Source organism: Xiphias gladius, chromosome 19 (assembly GCF_016859285.1).
Source record: "Xiphias gladius isolate SHS-SW01 ecotype Sanya breed wild chromosome 19, ASM1685928v1, whole genome shotgun sequence".
Taxonomy (NCBI): Eukaryota; Metazoa; Chordata; class Actinopteri; order Istiophoriformes; family Xiphiidae; genus Xiphias; species Xiphias gladius.
This window is the reverse complement of record NC_053418.1, coordinates 287,485-309,668: the sequence shown is the minus strand read 5'-3', so window position 1 is coordinate 309,668 and position 22,184 is coordinate 287,485. Positions and strand designations below refer to the sequence as shown.

General features: G+C 47.4%; 2 protein-coding genes across 5 annotated transcripts; both read right to left on the bottom strand.

Moving 5' to 3' along the window:
- Window positions 1–1,372: 1,372 nt before the first annotated feature.
- Window positions 1,373–9,889, bottom strand: surf4l (surfeit 4, like). The gene is made up of 6 exons (XM_040154286.1): window positions 9,719–9,889; window positions 4,870–5,056; window positions 3,281–3,357; window positions 2,562–2,605; window positions 2,062–2,251; window positions 1,373–1,639 (listed from the first exon to the last, which is right to left on the bottom strand). The coding sequence occupies exons 1-6, from the start codon at window positions 9,764–9,766 to the stop codon at window positions 1,373–1,375; spliced, it is 813 nt and encodes a 270-aa protein (XP_040010220.1). The 5' UTR covers window positions 9,767–9,889.
- Window positions 9,890–11,092: 1,203 nt separating this feature from the next.
- ciz1b (cdkn1a interacting zinc finger protein 1b) lies at window positions 11,093–21,806 on the bottom strand. 4 transcript variants are annotated; one of them, XM_040156485.1, is made up of 15 exons: window positions 21,688–21,806; window positions 20,788–20,866; window positions 19,838–19,925; window positions 19,605–19,759; window positions 18,454–18,524; window positions 18,245–18,324; window positions 17,983–18,123; window positions 17,146–17,240; window positions 16,917–17,010; window positions 15,151–15,255; window positions 14,419–14,589; window positions 13,642–13,681; window positions 13,146–13,267; window positions 11,519–11,584; window positions 11,093–11,397 (listed from the first exon to the last, which is right to left on the bottom strand). In XM_040156485.1, exons 2-14 carry the CDS (start codon window positions 20,814–20,816, stop codon window positions 11,546–11,548), a joined length of 1,230 nt encoding a protein of 409 aa, XP_040012419.1. In that variant the 5' UTR covers window positions 20,817–20,866; window positions 21,688–21,806; the 3' UTR covers window positions 11,093–11,397; window positions 11,519–11,545. The 4 variants fall into 4 exon arrangements, with proteins under 4 accessions (XP_040012419.1, XP_040012416.1, XP_040012418.1 ...); XM_040156482.1 differs by lacking the exon at window positions 11,519–11,584; XM_040156484.1 differs by lacking the exon at window positions 11,519–11,584 and having other exon boundaries at window positions 18,245–18,321.
- Between the last annotated feature and the right edge of the window lie 378 nt (window positions 21,807–22,184).

The window sequence follows — 22,184 nt, the reverse complement described above, 5'->3', positions numbered from 1 at the left end:
TAAGACACTAGGACAGTAGCATTCATACAACACACACACACACACACACACACACCACACACACACACACACACACACACACACACACACGTGACATGTAGAGAATCTGTGACTGGTCGCTCTGAAAACAAAAGGAGGGAGAAGAGTAAAAATGGAAATAAATAGAGACAGAGAGAACGAGGTGTGTGTGGTTCAGGAGGGTTTTACACCTTCATCTCGGTCTGTGCGTCATCCCCTCATCAATCATCCAAAGAAGTCCGGAAAATGGAAAAGGGGAAAATCACTCTGGACTTTTTGTTGTTCTGTTTTTGGTCTTTGAGGTCAGTGAACTCGAAACCGACGTGAGCAGAGACAGAGGAAGACTCTGAGAATCCCCTCTGTCTTCACTTCTGAGGATTTCTGTGTGGTTGGAGCTGGAGGGCGTCATTTTATCCCGATGTGGAGATTCATTCAGTTTCTGGACACGACAACCGGACACAACTTCCTGCTCTAGTTTTAGTGAGTCTCCACGGTTCAGGACTGATGGTTAATTCCTTTCTATCAGTGTCATGTGTGTCTGGTAACTGGTCGATTAATCAATTAAAATGATCAAACATGTTATTAACGTGATTAGAAGAAGCCACATTCTGAAACATGAAGTTTCATCTTTGGTTCCATAAAACAGTGGAAATGAGTTTTGTTTCTTTATTTCTGAGTGAAATAAAAAGAGAAGGTTTTTTAACGAAACAAACGACTTCAAAAGATTCACTAAGGGATTCAGAAGGCTTCGGGTTTGATCAGATGCTGTAGAACCTGGTCCCTGGTCTAATGGAGTCCGCTCGTGTTGGGTTTTCCTCATGTGGATTTATCAAACTCAACCTCAGGACACAGTGTTTCTGGTGTTTTTCGTTGTGTCTGCTGAACGACAATCTGTGGTTTGAATTCTGTCACAAGAACCGGTCTCCCCTAGCTCCACGCCGCTCGACACACGGCGAGTCCGTCAGTTTGTCTCTACGCTGCGACGCCCACAGCCCCAGCACACAGCTTCCTCATCCTCACCCTCACCCTCAGAGGCAGAGGCCTCAGATCAGCTCTGCAGCGATTTGTTGAGTATTACTCACAACGCTGTTGGTCTAGATATGGAGCCATTCTACTGGGAACGGTGGAAACATGAGACACTGAAACATCATGAAGCCATTTAAAGAGAAAAACTGATCTTTTCTTCCATTTCCGCTGCTGAAACGCAGAAATGGAATCTCGATCTTTTATTCGTTTCCAGGATGAACAGAATAAACGGATGACACACTGACCGCTCTTCCATCAGTCTTTTCTTCCTCCTGCTCTTTTTAGCATCAGTTCTTCTTCCCAGCCCCCCCCCCTTCATCCACCCCCCTCACCACTCCTTCTTCTTCTCATCCATAGAGACCCCCCCGGGCCCCAGGGCCACCACCAGCAGCAGGCCTCCGATCACCGACGTGGTCTGGAAGAAGTCGTACTTGAGGAAGTCGTGCATGGGTTTGTATGAGGGGACGGTCCAGAAGGCGTTGAAGGTGAAGTTGATGCAGAGCAGCCAGGCCACCAGAGTCAGAGCCGCCAGCTTGGTCTTAAATCCCACCGCCACCAGGACCATCAGCGCCGTACCCACCAGGTTCTGCAGGATCTGAACACCAGGTCAGTAGCTTACAACAGGGTTTGAAACCAGACTGGCAGAGTCACGTTCAGGATCTAAATCTAATCTGTGTGGGGAAGAAAGTCTTCCTTCGGGTGATTTCGAGGAAGCTCTGAGTCTTTGTCAGAGTTGCTGACAGACCATCACTGAAAATCTTACCAGAGGTGAGACCTCGTTCTCATGCAGCGTAGCCGCCTAACGTTCCAACTGGTTTTCTCCGTTTTCTAGTGAGAACAAGAGAACGTGGAGCTCCAGACTGAGCTGAAGGCCGAGAACTCTGGGAGAAGTGACTCCGTTACGGTCTCTGTCTTTAGCTTCTTCACATTAACAACTGTTCAGTAACCTTCTTTGTGCTCAGCCCATTGAGCCCTAAGATAAACCGCTAATTTGTGTGTCGTGTCGTGAAGACTCACACTGAACAGGCTCAGGTCAAAGTGCAGCAGCGTCATGAACATGAGGACCAGGAGGACTCGACCTCCCAGCTGCAGGAGGTGCTTCGGAGAACTCTGATGGCCGAGGGAGGGGACTCCCGCAAACACGCTGCGAGCCTCCCCCCTGCACTCGGCCAGGAGGAGGAGCAGACCTCCCCCCAGCGCCAGGTTCCTGCAGACAGGAGGCGGGACACAATTTCAATTTGTGGTCTAAAGATCATCATTTTCGTGAGATTTGATCACCATCGCCTTGGTTGTACAGTTCTAGTACAAAACTTCCCTTTGAAAATCTTACATTTTAAAATTCAGTCAAATGTGATTCACTGTTCTTCTGGTAAAAATATCAGCTGACACCTGCTGCAAAGTCCTAAGTGGAAACTTATCGGTCAGCACATGTTCAAGTTGCTGTTTCTTCAGAAGGAAAACATCAGGATCAGAGACTAAGCGTGAAATGACCTACAGGTCAAAGGTCACCCACTCACCTCATTAAGAACTTGAGGTCCCACAGGATGTTGTAGGCCACCGTCTGCAGAGGAGACAGGAGCAAACTGTGACTTTCACATTAAGAGCGGGAGACAGGTGTCGTCCAGTTAGTTACAGGAACCGATCAGAGCCGATGTCACCAGATACGAGCCGATGCTCTTTATGCACCGACGGACGCAGGTGAAACTGTGACTTTCAAAGTGCAAGTGAACCCGGAGACAGAACCACGAGAGACCGGCAGCACCCGCAGCTGCGGGTCAATCATTAAATATGAGGTTCACACACTTTTTAATGGTGTGTCTGAAAGTGGCTGTTGCACTGGGATTTTTCTGGTCTTATTTCTACTCCACTGGTTTTGGAGAGGAAGAAAAGTTCCCGTACTCTGTAGTTTTCTTGTCTGACGTGATCCCGGAGCCACTTTCGCCAATTTTATGATACTTTTACTTTTCTGCTGCTGCAGAAATGTTCTTTTTGCTCAGTGGAACGAGAATGTCAGTCAAGACCCAACCAAGAGAACGTCTTTCTGTGCGCTCTCTCGCCGCTTTGCGTAGACTTCATTTCAAACGAACTGAAAACCTGCTACGGGTTCACGCGTCGTCCGGAAGAACAGAAACAATCCAACTCCGAGAGAAGATGGTCAGACGTCACCGAGAGGCGAGCAGAGGCGGTCGGGCCGGAGCCGACGCCTGCTGACCTGACCCGGGTGTGGTTTATGTACCTGCAGGGCGATGATCCCGAACAGAGCGAAGCAGGCGTTCTGAACAAAGTTCCTGCTGAGGATCAGCACGCAGCCACCTGCAGAGACAGAGACGCAGCGTCACAGAGACGTTTCAAATACCCACCCTAACGTTTTACTCACATTAGCGAGCGGCTTGTTGTCGCGAGCCACTGGGACCAGAACGTCCAGTTTCTCCTCCTGACACGCCGCTCACCTGGATTTTCATTCATCACCTTATCGCACCTGTTACGCATCAGATTCACCTGCTCTCTCACGGTTTGTGCGGCTCCATGTCTCCGCCTGCTGGTCTGGGCGGTGAACTGGCTTTTTAAGGGACAGGGTTATATTTCCAAACATGAGACAAAGCGTTTCTTCCATAAAAACGCGCCGGAGTTTGTTTCTCTCCTCTGTCCCACTCTCCACCCAGCCCCGCCCCCACGTCTTCATCGGTAGACACATCGGTCACATGCCACGCCGTCCTCCGCCGCCAGGAAACACGGAGGACGCCGGGTTTTATTAATACTGGCTTTTTGGGTCACACGGTTCCTCATTTACATGTTTCTCAGCTCTGAGGAAAACCTGTCTTTGTCTTTTATTTTGATCAGAGTCTGTTTCAATAGAAGTTCTTGTGACCGTAACTCACAACAGGGAGAAATCTATCGCCATCGTACCGTCATTCAGCCTGACAATACCGAGAGACGGTTTTCGGTCCGTACGGTCCAGACCTGGTTCTGGAAATTCTATTAGCACCATTGAACAGTGTTGTTCAGCACAGAGTAGCTATGGGTCCGTCTTCACTCTGTTTTCTCTCTATACCTGATGTATGTAGTTAAGGTATGTGAAGCGACTGCTGCTGTAAAGTCTCTCTCTCTGTCTCTCTCTCTCTCTCTCCGTCTCCGTCTCTCTCTCTCTCTCTCTCTGTCTCCGTCTCTCTCTCCGTCTCCCTCTCTCTCTCTCTCTCTCTCTCCGTCTCCCTCTCTCTCTCCGTCTCTCTCTCTCTGTCTCCGTCTCTCTCTCTCTCTCTCTCTCTCTCCGTCTCTCTCTCTGTCTCTCTCTCTCCGTCTCCCTCTCTCTCTCCGTCTCCCTCTCTCTGTCTCCGTCTCTCTCTCTCCGTCTCCGTCTCTCCCTCTCCGTCTCTCTCTCTTTCTCCGTCTCCCTCTCTCTCTCTCCGTCTCTGTCTCTCTCTCTCTCTCCGTCTCCCTCTCTCTCTCCGTCTCTCTCTCTCTCTCCGTCTCCTCTCTCTCTCTCTCTCTCTCTCTCCGTCTCTCTCTCTCTCTGTCTCTCTCTCTCTCTCTCTCTCTCCGTCTCTCTCTCTCTGTCTCCGTCTCCCTCTCTCTCTCTCTCTCTCTCTCTTTCTCCGTCTCCCTCTCTCTCTCCGTCTCCCTCTCTCTCTCTTTCTCCGTCTCCCTCTCTCTCTCTCCGTCTCTGTCTCTGTCTCTCTCTCTCTCTCTCTCCGTCTCTCTCTCTCTCCGTCTCTGTCTTTCTCTCTGTCTCCCTCTATCCAGGGTCTTAAATAATCAGGGTGAATTAGTTTTTCCAGCATCATCGCTGTGTGTGTGTGTGTGTGTGTGTGTGTGTACATATATTACCCAGCTGTCCCAGCAGGTTGAGCAGGACGAAGACGTTGGCGAGGAAGCGTCCGCAGCTCCAGGTGGAGTCGATGTACTCGCTCTGCTCCCCCCACTGAAACCACATCCTGACCCCGTCCTCCAGGAAGGTGCTGACCAGACAGAGCCGGGCCACATGGGGGAGGTAGTGTTTGGTGACCCGGAGGAACTACGGTGGGGGGGGGGGACAGATCTGTCACCACATCAGTTATCAGACCCTCTGCTCAGTCACCTTCCCCTCTGTTAAACCCCGCCCTCAGCCGTCCCGACAGCAGGCCAGGCCGAGACACGTCGAGCTGATGCTGTCGTTGACTCTGCCGGTCGGTGATCGATACGACCGTTGACGGGACCGATAAACGTTCCCCTGAGCTCAGCCTCAACGTTACGGGAGAGAAAACGCGTTTCTCCTTCCTGTCCGACACAATCACACGCTGTGTATCTAAGGCTACGTATCAATAACAACATCTGTAACAACTGTTTATTATTAGTATTATTTATAAACCTCTGCTGCAACATTTTGAAACACATTTCCCCAAAATTCTGCTTCAGTAGATTTGGGATATTTGGCGACTTTGAGTTTCAATTCATTTGGATGTAAAACTCTCAGAAAGTGAGACTGAATGTGACCAGTGAGACAAATTCGTCCAACTTTATACCATATTTTTGTTCTCCGTGAAATACCGACTCAGTTAATGGGACCTGGACCCGTGTATGGACCACTGAGGGTCCACAGGTCCGGGGCCCTGAGGGGTCGGGGGCCTCTGTATGAAGTGTCTCTTTTGAGAGCTCACTTAAAAGAGACAAAACCAAGACAAAGAGACACGGCCACGTCGGTTTGAGTCGTTTCGTGTCTCTTTCAGTCTGGGGGTCCTACAGAGGAGGTTCTGGGGTCCAGGCCTGGACTCAGCGACAGACGACGGATGGACGGACTAACCAATGAAAAATAAACACTGTCCGCTGTGAGGGGACGAGCTTCCGAACAACTGTCTCCTGACGCTAACGGGAAGAACTGACGTCACTGTCTTCGCCTCTTCAGACCTTTGTCTTCAAGGCCTTTCAAGACTTCTCCAGACCTGCAGACATCCGGTCCTGGATCTCCACCAGAATTTAAAACCCCGAGAGTCTGAATAAAACTCGGCTGCACAAGAGACACATGAAAAATATGAAAACGTCTGAATGTTCCTGCGTCTGCTGGAAACAGACGATCACAAAACACAGGGAAAGAAAGACGGAGACATTCAGTGAGAGACACAAGGACAAACCCAAGGCTGTGGACACACACAGACACACAAGGACACACACATACACACACACACACACACACACACACAAGACACAGACACACAAACACAAACACACCAACACAAACACACACACAAGGACACACATACACACACACACACAGAGACACACACAGAGACACAGACACACCAACACAAACACACACACACAAGGACACACACACACACACACACACACACACACACACACACACACACACACACACACACACACGCACACAAACACAAACATACACACACACATCACACACAAACACACGCAAGACAAACACACAGACACACGTACACACAAACACACACACACACACACGAACACACAAAGACACAGACACACAAACACAAACACACCAACACAAACACACACACAGACACACAAGGACACACACATACACACACACACACACACACACACACAAAGACACAGACACACACACACACACACACACACACACATGAACAGACCCAGACACGAACACACAGACACACACACACACACACACGAACAGACACACACACACACACACACAGCTCTGGTTATGAGAATGAACCTACGTCAAGTCTGGATTATTAACTGGGCAGAATGGGAGGCTGCTTAGAGCCACACTGATTAGTGGATTAATTGATGAGTTGATTAATTGATGAGTTGATTAATTGATGAGTTGATCAAAATAAAACTAACCTGCAGCTATTCTGATAATTGATTGATCGTTTGCCGACAGTTTTCACGGTTGACGACACAAAGAATCACAAAAGCAAAAGTTCAACTCTGCCTCCAGCACAGCGGAAGAGGAACTCCCTTTCACAATAAAACAACTTAATTGACTTACATCTCATTTAATTTCATTTTTTTAAAAAGGCTGCGACTACCTGGGAAGGTTGTTGGCACCAGTGCTCCCAGTGGAAAAGTTAGTCTGGAGCCCTGCCCCGACCCACCGGCTGCTTCTGGCAGATGAGTTCCTTTCAGATTCATTGGATAATGTGTAACAGCGAGTAAAACGTTAAGGACGACCGACGACCCCGTCCAGTAGGGGCGTCCTGTGTCCACGTCCAGTTTTAAGACCTTTTAATGTGCTGTGTGTTTCCACATCAAGACCAGAATCCAATGCGGAGCAGAGGCCACAGTGTTTGTCCAGCGGGAGCTCCAGCTGTCTCTAAGTCTCTGTGCAAACACTGGAGCGGTGCACTACAGGGGACCCTGGAGACAACTGGACGACTGGTGTCTCTGTCCTCTCAGCAGGTTAATCCAGACCCCATTCAAAGAGTAAAATAAAACTTGAGGTGTGTGGTTAAATATGCAGAGATAGATTTGCGTGTTCTCATAGAGGCCCTGGGTCGGGGGACCCCAGAGGAGGCCTCCCAGTCTGGACTAAACCATGTCTTGGAGACGTGTCCTAGGAAGACAACTGTCCTATTCAAGACTCGGTGGCCAAGGCTGAGGGGAGAGCGGTTCATCGGCTTCACACCCTCTCAGGAGCAGACCCGCCGGTGCTCGGCTTGACGCCGTTCTTCTCTGTAATGAACCTTTATACGCGACCGAGACGGCGTCAGCGGAGTCTCCTTCCTCCTCTTCATCATCATCATCACCACCGGATGAACTACAAACTCCCCTGACGTCAGAGATTCAGATAATAAAGCATCTGAGCTTCAACGGCCCCGGTCTGACAACATATGACCTAATCTCGGCGCTCAGGTGTAAAACTTCCTGCTGCTGCTGAAAGACGACAGGTGAGGACGGAGGGGGAGTCCCACACACACACGTCATCAGACGAAACCCAGAAGATCCAGTTTTATCGTCGTCCTCGACCGGGACGAGCAGCAATCGATCACTGATCGATACGCCCGCAGGCTGTACCTGCTTCTCACTGCTCTCCTTTTCCCCGACGTGTAACTGCAGCCACACGTGACCACACGTCCTGCTGCTGGACAGCAGGTGACGGGTATCACAGATCAGAGGACACTGGGGGAGGGGTTTCCCCAAGACGCTCTCAGTGCCTCCGAACACGGTTTGTCCCTGAAGAGCCGCGGGAAAAGGGACTTTTTTAACCCTGACGTGCGGCTCTCACCGACAGCTACACAACAGCTGACAGTCAGGAAGTCTGCGGCGAATCCTCCCGGACAGAGAGAGGCTGAACTGAGCCCTGACCGGCAGCTGGAGCAGCTGGAGCGGCAGCTGGAGCTGGAGCGGCAGCTGCAGCAGCAGCGGCAGGAGCGGCAGCTGGAGCAGCGGCAGGAGCGGCAGCTGCAGCAGCTGGAGCAGCAGCTGGAGCAGCAGCTGGAGCGTCAGCTGGAGCGGTAGCTGCGGCAGCTGGAGCAGCGGCAGGAGCGGCAGCTGCGGCAGCTGGAGCAGCAGCTGGAGCAGCAGCTGGAGCGGTAGCTGCGGCAGCTGGAGCAGCGGCAGGAGCGGCAGCTGCAGCAGCTGGAGCAGCAGCTGGAGCGTCAGCTGCAGCAGCTGGAGCGGTAGCTGGAGCGTCAGCTGGAGCGGTAGCTGCGGCAGCCAGAGCAGCGGCAGGAGCGGCAGCTGCAGCAGCTGGAGCGGTAGCTGGAGCTGGAGCAGCAGCTGGAGCGGTAGCTGCGGCAGGTGGAGCAGCGGCAGGAGCGGCAGCTGCAGCAGCTGCATTCAGCCTGTGTATGTGGCAGAGTCAGGACGCTCGACATCCTCTGGCTGCTTCCTGTACGAGGCTGCGGCAGAAGCTGCGGTTCGTTTCACCAAAACGGACTGAAACCGACAACTGTCGCAACGGAAACGTGCTTCAGACAGGAGAGTTAACGATGAACGTTTTAACACTTCGCCTTTCGGTTCACGTCGTTTCATTCCGCGACAGAAAACGATCGTTTAAATCCGCCAACTTCCGTTGAGGAAATCTGTCAACTTCGGACTTCCTCGCTAACTGTCAGGGACTCGGGGCATAGCTTCACCCCGACCCCCCTTCGACAGACGTGTAACCGGCCTTAACGGAACATAACCGACCTTTCCTCCTAAACTCGTTTCTTTCACGCGGATATTGTGGAACCGACTGCTACAGAGAAAAAACCCGCCGTGTTCGCTTTGGATTCAGCCACAAAGAGAAATTCTCCTCTTTCGTGTTTGTATCATCAGCTCCGACTAAATTAAAACCCGCATCGCGGACGTCAAACCAGACTCCGTGTAAAAATCAGTGCGTTTTAAGTTTCCTAGCTCATCTGCCGACACTCTTAGCTGGTAGGACACAACTGAGGCCTCGAACACATCACGAGCAGCCACTTCTCACTGCAACAAGCAACTCAAAACTAAAAACATGTTTTATAAAAACCTTCCTCCTTCCACAAAGTGTCCGGTTTGGCTGAGAAGTTGAGAAAAGTTTCTTTTACAGGAGGAAAGTGCTGCGTGGGCGAACAACAAGTTCGCCGAACTTCGTGGCGTGTTCCGCGTACGAAGCCGCATAAAACTAACAGATTTTTGAATGGACCTCGGAAGCAGCGGACTACAACCGGACAGCCGCTGCCCGCTCGAGTCCCAGCCCCGTGTGTGTTTCCCGGGCGGAGGAGCTCACCTGGTCCGCTACGTCCTCCGCCTGGCTCATCAGGTCTCCGTGGCCCATCTTCTTCTCCGCTGTTAAGGCACTTCGGCGCGGGGAAACGGTGCTGAGCTCGGGTTCAAGTCCGGTGGAGAGAGTCCCGGTGCGGCCTGCCGAGGATGATGATGATGATGCTCTGCCGCTGCCTCCGACCCACAATCCCCTGCGAGTTACGGGAGGGCGCCCCCTGTGGGCTCCGCAGGGTAAAGCATGCCACGTGGACTGTCAAATATCTTTCAAACTAATTTTCCAGACTAAATAAAATATTATAACTATATTTATGTCCAGTTGTGATTTATCAGCGTGATCAGTCAGAATATTAGTGGTTTTACATTACAGATGTTTTTAGGATAATAAAATGCAACAGAACCAAAACTGATCAGAGGTGAAAAATGTTTTTACTTCATTCTAAAAGGACAAAAGTAAGTAGACACGCCTCCCCCTGTAACTTTTTCTTTTTACGTGTGATTTTTGTTTTTTTGGGTGTGGCTGAAAAGAAAAGGTCACAAAAGTCATATCTGATCAATATATATCTTGATCAACCAACATTAACAGCTTTAATAGAGTTGAAACAATTCATTGATTGGTCGACTGACAGAAAATGAACTATTTTTAGAATAGATTAATCGTGTTTTCTTGTAAATGTACATCGACTGGTTCTAGTTTCTCCGTTTTTCTCTCACAGTAACTGAATCTCTGGGTTTTCACAAACACGACACTTGAATGCATCACCTTGGCCCTCAGGGAACTGTTACAGGCATTTTCACAATTTTCAGACATTTCACAGACAAAACAACCGGTTGACTGACTGTGAAAACAATCATCAGATTAACTGAGGATGAAGATAATTAAATAATTGTTAGTTGCTGTCCCGTTATAATTGGCTGCACATCAACAGTAAAGGGTGTGGTTTTTTTGGCAGCACTGTGCAGGAACTATTATGGATTTGATTTTTATGCCTCCATTTTTTCATAAATTATTTTTCTAACATTAGATTAAGAACCAGGACCTTTAGTAAATCAACTGCTCTTTTATTTGCTGGGTGGTGTTTAATGGCGCTGAAGATTTGTTATGTTTACTTTTTCTCTGTAAAGCTCTTTGTAAGGTTTTCTTTATGAATGAAATGTGACTATCAAACCCTCTAAGGCCTTCTCTGAGGAAACTGAATCCCAAGCGTTTTCAGACTTTTAAAGAGCTGCAGACACCCGGCGGTGGCGCGCTGACCTGCTGGGGCTCCGATGACCATCACATGTCAGAGTTGGACGGATCGGGTCCTTTTCTCGTGAGTGTGAACTCACACAGTATTATTCAAACGTCATCCAATAAAGACACCCACACACACTCGCACGCTGTGAGCCGACCTGTTTAATGATGGCGAGCTTTGATTAGATAGTTCAGTTGTTTTCCAGCTGTCGATGGGTCGAACACATGTAGCAGATGAAAATACTGCACATGAACAAAAAATGTGTTTTGTGCTTCACGTGCATCAGACAGTAGGATGACATCGTCATCGGTCCATCACCTGGATACACAGATGCATTGTGGGATACGGTCTGAGCAGGTCAGGTCGGAGCAGCTGTGTCCTCGGCGTCATGTTTCTCCTCTCGCCTCGTCTCTCCTTCACTGTCGGAGTTTCTCCTCTGAGCTCTGTGGCTCTGAAACATGAAACAACAGACACTCAGCTGTTTGTACCTGCGTGCGTGAGTGTGTGTGTGTGTGTGTGTGTGTGTGTGTGTGTGTGTGTGTGTGTGTGTGTGTGTGTGTTGTTGGACGTACAGGTGAGGTGATGAAATCTGATCCACTTTAAGTCACGGATCCATGAACACGAAGGTTTAACAAACACTGCACAGAGGTTATAAAACAGACAGTGTAGCAGCCTCTAGTAGTGACAGGGCGCTGTGACAGTGACAATCATTACATCTCTGGCTCCACCTTTACCAGGTAAACAGCAGAAACACAGTGTTCACATTACAGAGTAATTACCAGGAATGTGACCTTGAATGAACCTGACTGGATGCCGCATCACGGCAAACGCTGAGCTGGGTTCAACACATTTTGCTGGAGCCTCTGTGTCAGGACCCCAGTGGGTCAACCAAGGGTTTCCCCGGGGGTTGGGGGGTCAGGTCCCCCTCACTTTTATAGTTTTGAGATTGATTTTCTTCCTAAAGTCTCTGAACCCATTTGGCTGGACTGCAACAGCAGGGCCAGCCCTATAAACCGAATATCGCTGACAGACTTCCAGTGTTGGAGTTTCCTCATTGGTCGTTTCTCTTTCAAAATTAATTGGTTCAAACAGTTTCTATTGCGTCATCAGGGATCGTTTACAGGCAGTGGTGCCAACTTAGAGCCTTTGTCGCTGGATTTACCGACTGTTCAGACCCTTTAGTGACTTTTCTTCGTAAAAGAACCTGATGACAAACCTCAGCTACTTCCTGTAGAACAGAGTCGCCAGTGTTGACCCACGAGCACGAGGTCTGGCTTTCCCTCCTCAGACACACCTCTCTATGGGGTCTCATTCAACTGCCCTCACGTCTTATATTTCAGGATGAGATACAGTAATTACTGCTACATGTTGACATGAGATATTCCTTTAGAACTTAGAGAGTACCAGTGTAACTACTGTATTTTACAGTGATACATTATGGGTTGCTTGTAGCCTTAATGTAGCTAAGCTAGCCAGTGTCTTCAGTCTGTTTGTTGTGAGTCTGTCAGAGTCAGTCAGCACTAAAAGGGTTTGGTTAGTCCTGTTTAACCTGCAGGAGCTTCTGTTTTAAATAAGAAAAGACGAGTGAAGACGAGTTCACAGCGTCTCCGACGGGAGAGAGTCTGTCAAACGGCAACAAGAATCACAGCTGATGCAGACGACGAGCTCAGAAAGACCGAAGCCTGAAAGATACCGAGTGTCAGAGGAAATGGTTCAGAGAGGAATCAACTGCTGCAGTAACTCAGCTGGAAAGTGGCTACGCCCACTGAGAAAGCGACCTGCTACAGACATTTTGTTGAGCAGCCAAATGCTGAGACACTGTCAGATGTCTGTGGGAGGATGAGAAAGTTGCATCCATTCACCGGAAGTCTTGTTTGACCAGCGTTACTTTCACTCAGTGTGGAGGGTTGCTGTGAAAAACAACAACCTGTGCTGCGTTTTTATAAATGTCGTAATGGTAATGATGTGAAAATGCAAAGTTTTTAGTCAAATAACATTACATCTTCTAGGGCCCCCGCCACCGAACGCCTGAGCCCCCCAGAATTCTGGGGAAAACCTTGCCGCCATTTTGCAGACTGATACCGGAGCAGGGTTGTTTCCACACAGGGCTGAAGTCCGTCGGGTCGGGGGCTCAGGGGGGTGTTACCTCAATCAGGGCCCCCATAACTACTAACGTACAAACGCGTGTGTATGCGTTACCTGCAAGTTGAGGTAGTGTGTGTGCGTCCTGCAGTGTGTGTGTCGTGCTGTGGTCTCTCTGTGGAAAAACTTGTTACAGAGTCGACACAGGAAACCAGACACGGGAGCCACAAAACTGCTTCCTGTTGAGACAGAGACAGACGGAATTGTTTCTATTATCTCGTCTTTTAAACTTCAGTATCAATTGTCAAGTCTCTTGATTCTATTGCAAAACTTGGTGTATTACGCTGTAAATATACATGAATAGACCAGGAGTCTCTCATACAACAGATTTAGATCTAAATTAATACTGAATATTCTGGCTAAATTAAGGTAAAATGATAATAATAAATAAATACAATTTTAAAAAATTTAAAAATAAAATCCAAAGTCACTGTTTTCATGTAAGGATCAGACGGCAGACGTCCACCGGGGGGCGCCAAAGCTCCATCACTCAGCTCATTTGAACAGTTTAACCTCAACAGCCACAGGCCCTGTAACAACCACAGCAACCTACCGTATGTGATGTGGGGGTCATACGCCTCTGTGTCACCTGTCTGCAACACACACACACACACACACACACACACACACACACACACACACACACACACACACACACACACAGAGTTTAACACCTTGAATCTCTTTAAAAACATCATCATTTTAACTCTTCGAATACTTTTCAGACCTTTTCAAATCTTTCCAGGACCTGCAGACGACACCTAAACACCTGATACACATTTAAAATAAAGAACCAGGTCATAACGGTTCAACATAGAGTCAAAGAGCAAGGTTGGTCAAACTCTTAGTGAAGGACGATGAATTCAGTTTCAGGGTCCTGTCTCACCATATTTACGAGATGAGATCGTTTCCACTCACTGACACCTGCAGCTGGACGACGCAGCTGAGGACTTACGTCTGGTTTTTGTTTTTTCTTGGGGACGATTGACAACTTGAAGCCATTTTTTTGTGCACTAATGCAAAGCTTCAGGTCAAAGAGAAACTAAAAGTCAACTCCCTGATTCACTGACACCCACAGTTTGTGTTTCTAGGCAAAAGGACCTTTTCCCACAGGTTGTCCATCACAGTGTAGACATTCAACACATCATGCAAAAACAAAAGTTAAAGTTGGTAGTCACGTGAATCGGACTTGTCTCCCAGCTCTAATGTGTGAGACTGCAGGAATCAGATTTATCTGTGAGTGATCATTCTTTTTCGATGCTGCCACCAGCTGCACTCAAATGAAACGGGTCCATGAAAGTAACAAACTGTGGTTGACACCAGGTTGTACCTCACACACTCTGTCCTCTGTTGCCTCTTTTCGTACATCATCCTCTTCTTCTTCATCATCAGCTACTGCTGCTTCCTCCTCCTCCTCCTCCTCCTCCTCCTCCTCCTCCTGGAAGCAGCCGACAGCGTCCACAGTGATCAGCTCCTCCTCTTGAGCGTCCTGCAGGTGCACCTGGGGGGAGACGGACAGGGAATCACACTCCCCCTCTGCTCTGTTCCTGAGCTGAGGATTTTTCTGTGTTCGTTTGTCCCGTTAAATCGACACAACAACTGTCAGCTCTCCTGAAAACTCCCCGGTAACCTGACTGGTCAGCAGGAACAACTGGTCCAGCGGAGATTAGAGAGAGCGGTTCTGTTCAAACGGACCGAGTCTGGAAAGGCTGACTAGATTTACTGAGGTGAGTCAGGCTGTACTACTCACACCTGTAACCATGGTAACTGTAACCACAGATGCTGACAGCCGTAGCCTCAAAATGCATTGAAGACATAAAAATTTAAAATGTATGATGAAAATGGGACAAACATGTCACTTGCAAAAATAAGACTGAAACTAACAAAAATCAAAGGACCAAAATTTGACTGAAGCTAATTCACATTTTCATCAAAAGACTAAAACCAAATCAAAACCAGCTGCAGTCGAGCAGCACGTCGCACAATCCAGCTCTTCTCTAACATAACCCAGACCTGCGTGTGAGGGTGGGGTCTCCCAGGCTCTGCAGCGCCCCCTGCTGACCTGCTGTTTGTGTTCTTGAGACTTCATGTGCTCCACAAACTTCCTGGGAGTCCTGAAGTGACGTTTACACACCGGACAGAAGGGACGACACAGCTGTTTGCACATCTGGATCAGAGAGACATAAACAGAGGAACGTAAACTGCAGTGAGAAGACGAGTCAGTAACAAAACTGCTGCTTCATAATCTTTAATAGTGTTGTGATCAGCTCCGACGCCGACCCTGAAGATCGGCATCGGAGCTGATCTGGGGTTTTTTAACGGGTCTGGATCAGCTCAAATAAAAGCTGAAGCTGAGTCTTTCTTTACTTCGCTCTACTGTACAACTCGCCTGGTAATATCACAAGAGGTCACTACAAAAGGTTAATATAGGAGTCCTCAGTAGTTGTTACTACATTATTACACGAGTACTCATGGGTCAGACCACATCCATCTTTGAACTCACCTTCATTTTGATCTCAACTACACACCTGTAAGGTTCTGACTGTATCTTGAACAGTTATGATAAAATCTGTCCACACACAGACAGATAGACAGAGAGACACAGACAGACAGACAGACAGACAGACAGAGAGAGAGAGACATACACAGACAGACAGACAGAGAGAAAGACAGACACACAGACAGACACACAGACAGACAGAGAGACAGACAGACAGACACACAGAGAGAGAGACAGACAGACACACAGACAGACAGAGAGACACAGACAGACACACAGAGAAACAGACAGACAGACAGACAGACAGAGAGAGAGAGACACACAGACAGAGAGACACAGACAGACAGACAGAGAGACAGACACACAGACAGAGAGACACAGACAGACAGACAGAGAGAGAGAGACACACACAGACAGACAGACAGAGAGAAAGACAGACACACAGACAGACAGACAGACAGAGAGACAGATACACAGACAGAGAGAAAGACAGACAGAGAGACAGACACACAGACAGAGAGACACACACAGACAGACAGACAGAGAGAAAGACAGACACACAGACAGACAGACAGACAGAGAGACACACAGACAGACAGAAAGACACAGAGACACAGACAGACACACAGAGAGACAGACAGACACACAGACAGACACACAGAGAGACAGACAGACACACAGACAGACAGACACACAGACAGACAGAGAGACACACAGACAGACAGAAAGACACAGAGACACAGACAGACAGATAGACAGAGAGAGAGAGACAGACAGACAGACAGACACAGAGACACAGACAGACACACAGACAGACAGAGAGACAGACAGACAGACAGACAGACAGACAGAGAGAGAGAGACAGACAGACACACAGACAGACAGAGAGACACACAGACAGACAGAAAGACACAGAGACACAGACAGACAGATAGACAGAGAGAGAGAGACAGACAGACAGACAGACACAGAGACACAGACAGACACACAGACAGACAGAGAGACAGACAGACAGACAGACAGACAGACAGAGAGAGAGAGACAGACAGACAGACAGACACACAGAGAGACAGACAGACACACAGACAGACAGACACACAGACAGACAGAGAGACACACAGACAGACAGAAAGACACAGAGACACAGACAGACAGATAGACAGAGAGAGAGAGACAGACAGACAGACAGACAGAGAGACACAGACAGACACACAGAGACAGAGAGACAGACAGACACACAGACAGACAGACAGCTGCCAAAGTCCTCAAAACAAGTTTCGCAGCTGGTGACCAGCGCTGACTGTGATGTCATCAGCACCGTCTCTCACCTTGTGTTGTTTTGTCCGTCGGTGGATGATGACATCACCACTAAAGTGGGTCTGACAGGTGTCGCACCAGTGCTGAGGGTCAGGCCGACGCCCCCTGGAGGACAACAGAGGAACAGTCGGGATCATGTCAGTCCACTTTGGATGGACTATGAGAGCCTGGATCCAGATCAGCAGTAATCAAGGCTGACTAACGAACAGTATAGGTGTGTGTGTGTGTCTGTGTTCATACCTGTCCTGCAGTGTGTGTGTATTGAGGCAGATTGAGTGCGTGATCTCCTGCAGTTTCTTCACGTGTTCTGCTCCTGACATGTGTTCGTGAAACACCTGCACATCGCACATCACACACACACACACACACACACACACACAGCTCTGGTTATGAGTATGAACCTACGTCAAGTCTGGATTATTAACTGGGCAGAATGGGAGGCTGCTTAGAGCCACACTGATTAGTGGATTAATTGATGAGTTGATTAATTGATGAGTTGATCAAAATAAAACGAATCTGCAACTATTCTGATAATTGATTGATCGTTTCTCATTTTTCAGGAAAAAATGAGAAACATTTGAAATTTCCAGGTTCTAAAATGTGGGAAACTGCTGCTTTTTTCGGTCTCAGGTTATTATCGATTGAAGATTCTGGGGGGTTGGTCTGAGGTTTAAGGACGTCACCTTGTGCTCTCAGAAATTGTGACGAGAGTTTTCCACAATTTTATGGTTTGTATTTATAGACAGAACCAGTTGATCGAGGGAAAAATGCGCGTAGTCAATAATGAAAATAACTGTTCCTTCCTGCTCTACAACTGTCCCACATCTTCCAGAGTCACCGTGTGAAAGTTGGTTCATCATAATAATAATCAACAGGGAATTTTCCTGCTCTCAGATCAGCCAAAGAATCACACACTGCTCTAGAGGCTGATAAAAACTTAGAAAACTCTTTAAGTTGGGGGAAAAATCTCCAAAGCAACTTGCAGCTGCGAGATAAATGTACCCCAGCACATATAAATACTCACGTAAATTAAAACTGGACTGATACTCTATTACTGTACTGGATGAAGTTTCTCACCTGCAGAGAGCGACAGGTGAGGTTACAGACGTGACAGTGGAGTCCACCTGTCTGTCTGTCTGCTGTCCTGTCCGTCTGTCCAAACTCTCTGCTCTCACTGCTCCGCTGGATGGTGACCTTTAATGACCCCACACTCTGCAGCTACACACACACACACACACACAGACAGGAAATATTACAACATATTCAAGAACATTCATGAACAAGGACTCGCCAGAGTCATAAACCGAGGTCACAACCAAGTGTAGGATCATTTCTTCACCTCAGCTGCTCTGCTGTCCTCACTGTGCTCTGCTGACCCCTGCTGGACAGCAGGAGGAACTCTGGACGAAACACCGTCTGCTAACACACACCCACACACACACACACACACACACACACACACACACACACACACACACACACACTATACTATAAATATCATCCCTTCCAGGAGCAGAGGAGCCATTTGTTGTTTTGAGATGAACGCACCTCCTGTGGAGCAGCTCTCAGTTGCTGGTTGACCACATGACCCCGGGACCAGAGCTGCAGACTCCTCAGGTCTGTGGGAAAAACATTCAACGGAAAAATTCTCACTTCCTTTTACTTTTGCTGCTCCCTTGTTAAATTGTAACTCCCGTCCATCACTTTGGTTCAGACTGAGATGTCACTAAAACCACTCACTTTTATTTTCACTTTAATGGCCCTGTGAGAAAAACGCTAATCAGCTGCTGATTGGGCCCTAAATTCCCTCTTTAAGCAAATAAAACAGAAACACTGTTTTTTTTAATAAATAATAAATAAATTCTGTGGCTTGCAGCGTGTGTGCAGGCCTTTTTTAAATAGACTCGCACCTGCACGTGATGTGCGTTTGTTTTGTCTACATTGTCATCAAAGTAAAAAGCCGCCTCCAAAATATTAGAATAAAGTAATGTGCTGCTGTTACTGCTAAAGTTTAAACTGATGTTACCTGCATCTGTAAAATAAATCTTAAGTAACTCCAGAAGAAAAAACCACAATGTTTTCCTCTGACATCAAGTTGACCACTCTCAAGTTAAATACTTCAGCTCTTACCTATTAAATAATTTCAGTCCCGTTCCGCAGCTCAGCGTTAACTGAATCCAGACTTAAATAACACTTAATGAACACAGACATACCTGCCCACCTTAAAAAAACAACTTCTCGCCCTCTAATCAGCCAATTCCGTTTAGAGAAAACTCCAGTCAATTATTTTGAAATTTTAAAAGCAGCCGTCCTCAAAAGTCACAGAAAATGACTTTCATCTCTTTCATGAAACCAAACTGAATGTTGGGGGGCGTTAACTTGTTTATGCAAACTTGTAAATGTAAGTTTTTTGTCCGTTGTGAGTGGACGAGCTTCCTAACAACTGTCTCCTGACACTAACAGGTAGAACTGACGTCACTGTCTTCACCTCTGTTAATGAAATATAAGACGTTTTAAACCTTCTTAGACCTTTGTCTGAGGGAAGTGAGTTCGAAGCCTTTAAGACTTCTCCAGACCTGCAGACATCCTGCGTAATGAATGCTGCAGCCTCTAGGGGGCGCTAGCAGCGCTGCAGGTCAACACTTGTATCTGGGTTAAAGACTGGATGGAAACATGAATCTAAAAAGTCTCTGACTGACCTTCCCAATCTCGCCCTCTTTGACTCTCCTGAACCTCCGGGTACCAGGTCTCCACGTTCATCTCTTCTCTCTTCTTCTGTGGTGGTGGAGCTGCTGCAGTACTGCCGGCTGTCAGCACTTCCTGTCCCTGAGCCCGCCCACTTCCTGCCTGTCACCTGAAAACAAAACAAAAAAAGAAAAAGAAAAGTGAAAGGGATCCATGGGAGCTTGGGGGGGGGTTGGGTTATATCTACCTGGTGAGACGGACGCTGTCTCCTCTGTATGGTGCCAACAGGGAATCGAACCTGCGCCACGCTGTTACCTGCCGCAGGTAGAAAACACCTGCAGGAAGAATGGACGGAGGAAACGTGTTGAAAAGGAACGACCTGATACCAACAGTCAAACCAGTAAAACATCCAAACAGGATTATGAAAGCACTGGGTTTTCTCCATCCAGACCACTCTGGACCAGGTCTAGTTAATGGAGTCTACTGAGACTGTAAAACAGCCTTTACAGCCCCCCTGTTACTCAAGTCCAGATTTGACAATTTTAGATATAGTGGTTTCCGATCTAGACCTGGTCTGATGTGGTCTGGATGGAGAAATCGCAGTCATATCGCCATTTTTTTGGCTTAATGAGAAGAATAAGAAGAGGCAGTGAAGCGGCTCTTATTTGGGTGCAAATGAATCTTTTGTTCTTTGATAAATTAAAAAAAAAAATTCGTAACTTTCTGTATGATAAACTAAGGACAATTTTAAAATCTTCTTTATTAAACACCTCCTCCCTCAGAGATACACGACCAGTTTTTATGCAACCAAATCAACTTGTCCCCAAAGCCGTATTTACCCCAGTGAAGCTCATTGTGTTGAAATTTCTCTTTGGCTTCTCTTAATATCTCAAGGGAGTTTTGTACTGGGAGGCTACATGGAAAACTTGGATGGAAATACAGTTGATTAGCAGGTTTCAGAGACACTGAATACAACAGATGACGTGTTCTTTGTGCATCGGCAGCGGCTTCACTGTGAAAAGCAAAGTATGACGTGAGGAGGAGGAACTTGAAGGGCTCGGTCTGCTGGTCCGTCTTCTAACAGTGTCTGAAACTGGGGCGAGACTTTAGACTTTTGTCTTCGTCTGTCTCCGTTTGGAATGAGGGACGGAACGAGACATAACAGAGCTGCACCGAGGCATCCGTTCTGCTCCTCACCTGTCTGTCCTCCGATGCTGTCTGACCATGATGAAGGCTGCAGCAGTTGACCTTTGACCTCCGGGCACCAACACTGACCCTTAAACGGGGTGAAATAAATAAATCAATATATTTAAACTTAAATTTTAAAAAAGGGGGGCGGGGTTATTCATTTAATTAATGACAGGACCAAATTACAACCCACAGCTTCAAAAATATCACTTAAAGTCAAAGTAGTAAACCATTGTCACAGTTTAAAGTACAGATAGATGTAAAATAACAGTGACTCCAGCCTTCAAACTACAACCTTTAAAAAAAGCTGCAGTAAACTGCTCCAAGTTACGGATATTTTATCATGTTCATCCTTCGCCGTCCTGTCCCACACTTTAGCGTCAACTACACTTATTGTAAACAAACATACCTGTTTAACTCAAAATCCCGCCTATTACCTTTATAAACAAGTGAGTTTGCTGTGTAAAGAACTCCGTTGAGATATTATTCAATTTGAAAAGGAGCCATCTCCTCGGTCCCTAAGTCTCAGGCGACGACTTTCGCCTCTTCCGTGAATTAAACCGAACTAAAGTGAAAATGTAGTTGAAATACGATATTCGCTGTTTGACATCTAAGCCGAATTTAAAAGTGGTATTTGCCGATTTCTAAAATATCTTAATTTATGTTAAATATGGGCTGTTACTGTGTTGATAATGGAACAAACTTTGAATTCGCCTAATTCTAAGATAGAACTCGCACGTCCACTGGTTTGGCTAACGTTAGCTGGATCAAGCGGCTGTTCCAAGCAAACGGAGACTGACTTCGGTGTTTTATTTCTCCTGGCTCTTCGTCAGATGTTACATACAGAGCTATTGTTAGAGCAAAGAAGCAGCATTTCATTTATTTACGCTTTAATTTAGCTCCTCTTACCGCTCAGCAGAAGCCAAAGCTAGTTCGGCTACATGTGAACACGGACCGGACTGTCCGCCTCTGAGCGGCTCTGTCGCCCCCTGCCGGCCGGGAGGAAGACCCGCGGTCAGCCGAGGAACCGCTCGTTCGTCACCGTCTGTACCTGCACAAGCTGATATATAAACATGTTTAGGCCCAAATGTCGTGAGTACAGTACGTGTGGGTTCTGGGAATTTGGGCATTACCGGAAGATCCTGGTGTTTCTGACATGCTCATCCTCATCCTCATCATCATCATCATCATCATCATCATTATTATTACTATTATTATTATTATTGTTATTGTTATTATTATTATATACTGTGCACACTGTGACTGTTAAAAAATTAGTTTCCCAATAAATGATCCCAGTTCATTTGTAAACCGAGAACTTCCAGTGGGAAGAGTTCGACGTTTGAGTCACTTTAACAAAAGTAAAATTCTACATTGGATGAACTCGAAGCCGTAACTTGAGAAAC

Coding starts and splice junctions, on each gene's coding strand:
- surf4l (XM_040154286.1), bottom strand. CDS start 9,766: ATGGGCCACGGAGACCTGATGAGCCAGGCGGAGGACGTAGCGGACCAG. Junction 3,358..4,869: donor CAACCTGCTGGGACAGCTGG/GTAATATATGTA, acceptor CTGTCTCTGCAG/GTGGCTGCGTGCTGATCCTC. Junction 2,606..3,280: donor TCGGGATCATCGCCCTGCAG/GTACATAAACCA, acceptor TCTCCTCTGCAG/ACGGTGGCCTACAACATCCT.
- ciz1b (XM_040156482.1), bottom strand. CDS start 20,816: ATGGTCAGACAGCATCGGAGGACAGACAG. Junction 18,525..19,604: donor AAGAGGGCGAGATTGGGAAG/GTCAGTCAGAGA, acceptor TTTTTCCCACAG/ACCTGAGGAGTCTGCAGCTC. Junction 17,011..17,145: donor ACACACACACTGCAGGACAG/GTATGAACACAG, acceptor GTTGTCCTCCAG/GGGGCGTCGGCCTGACCCTC.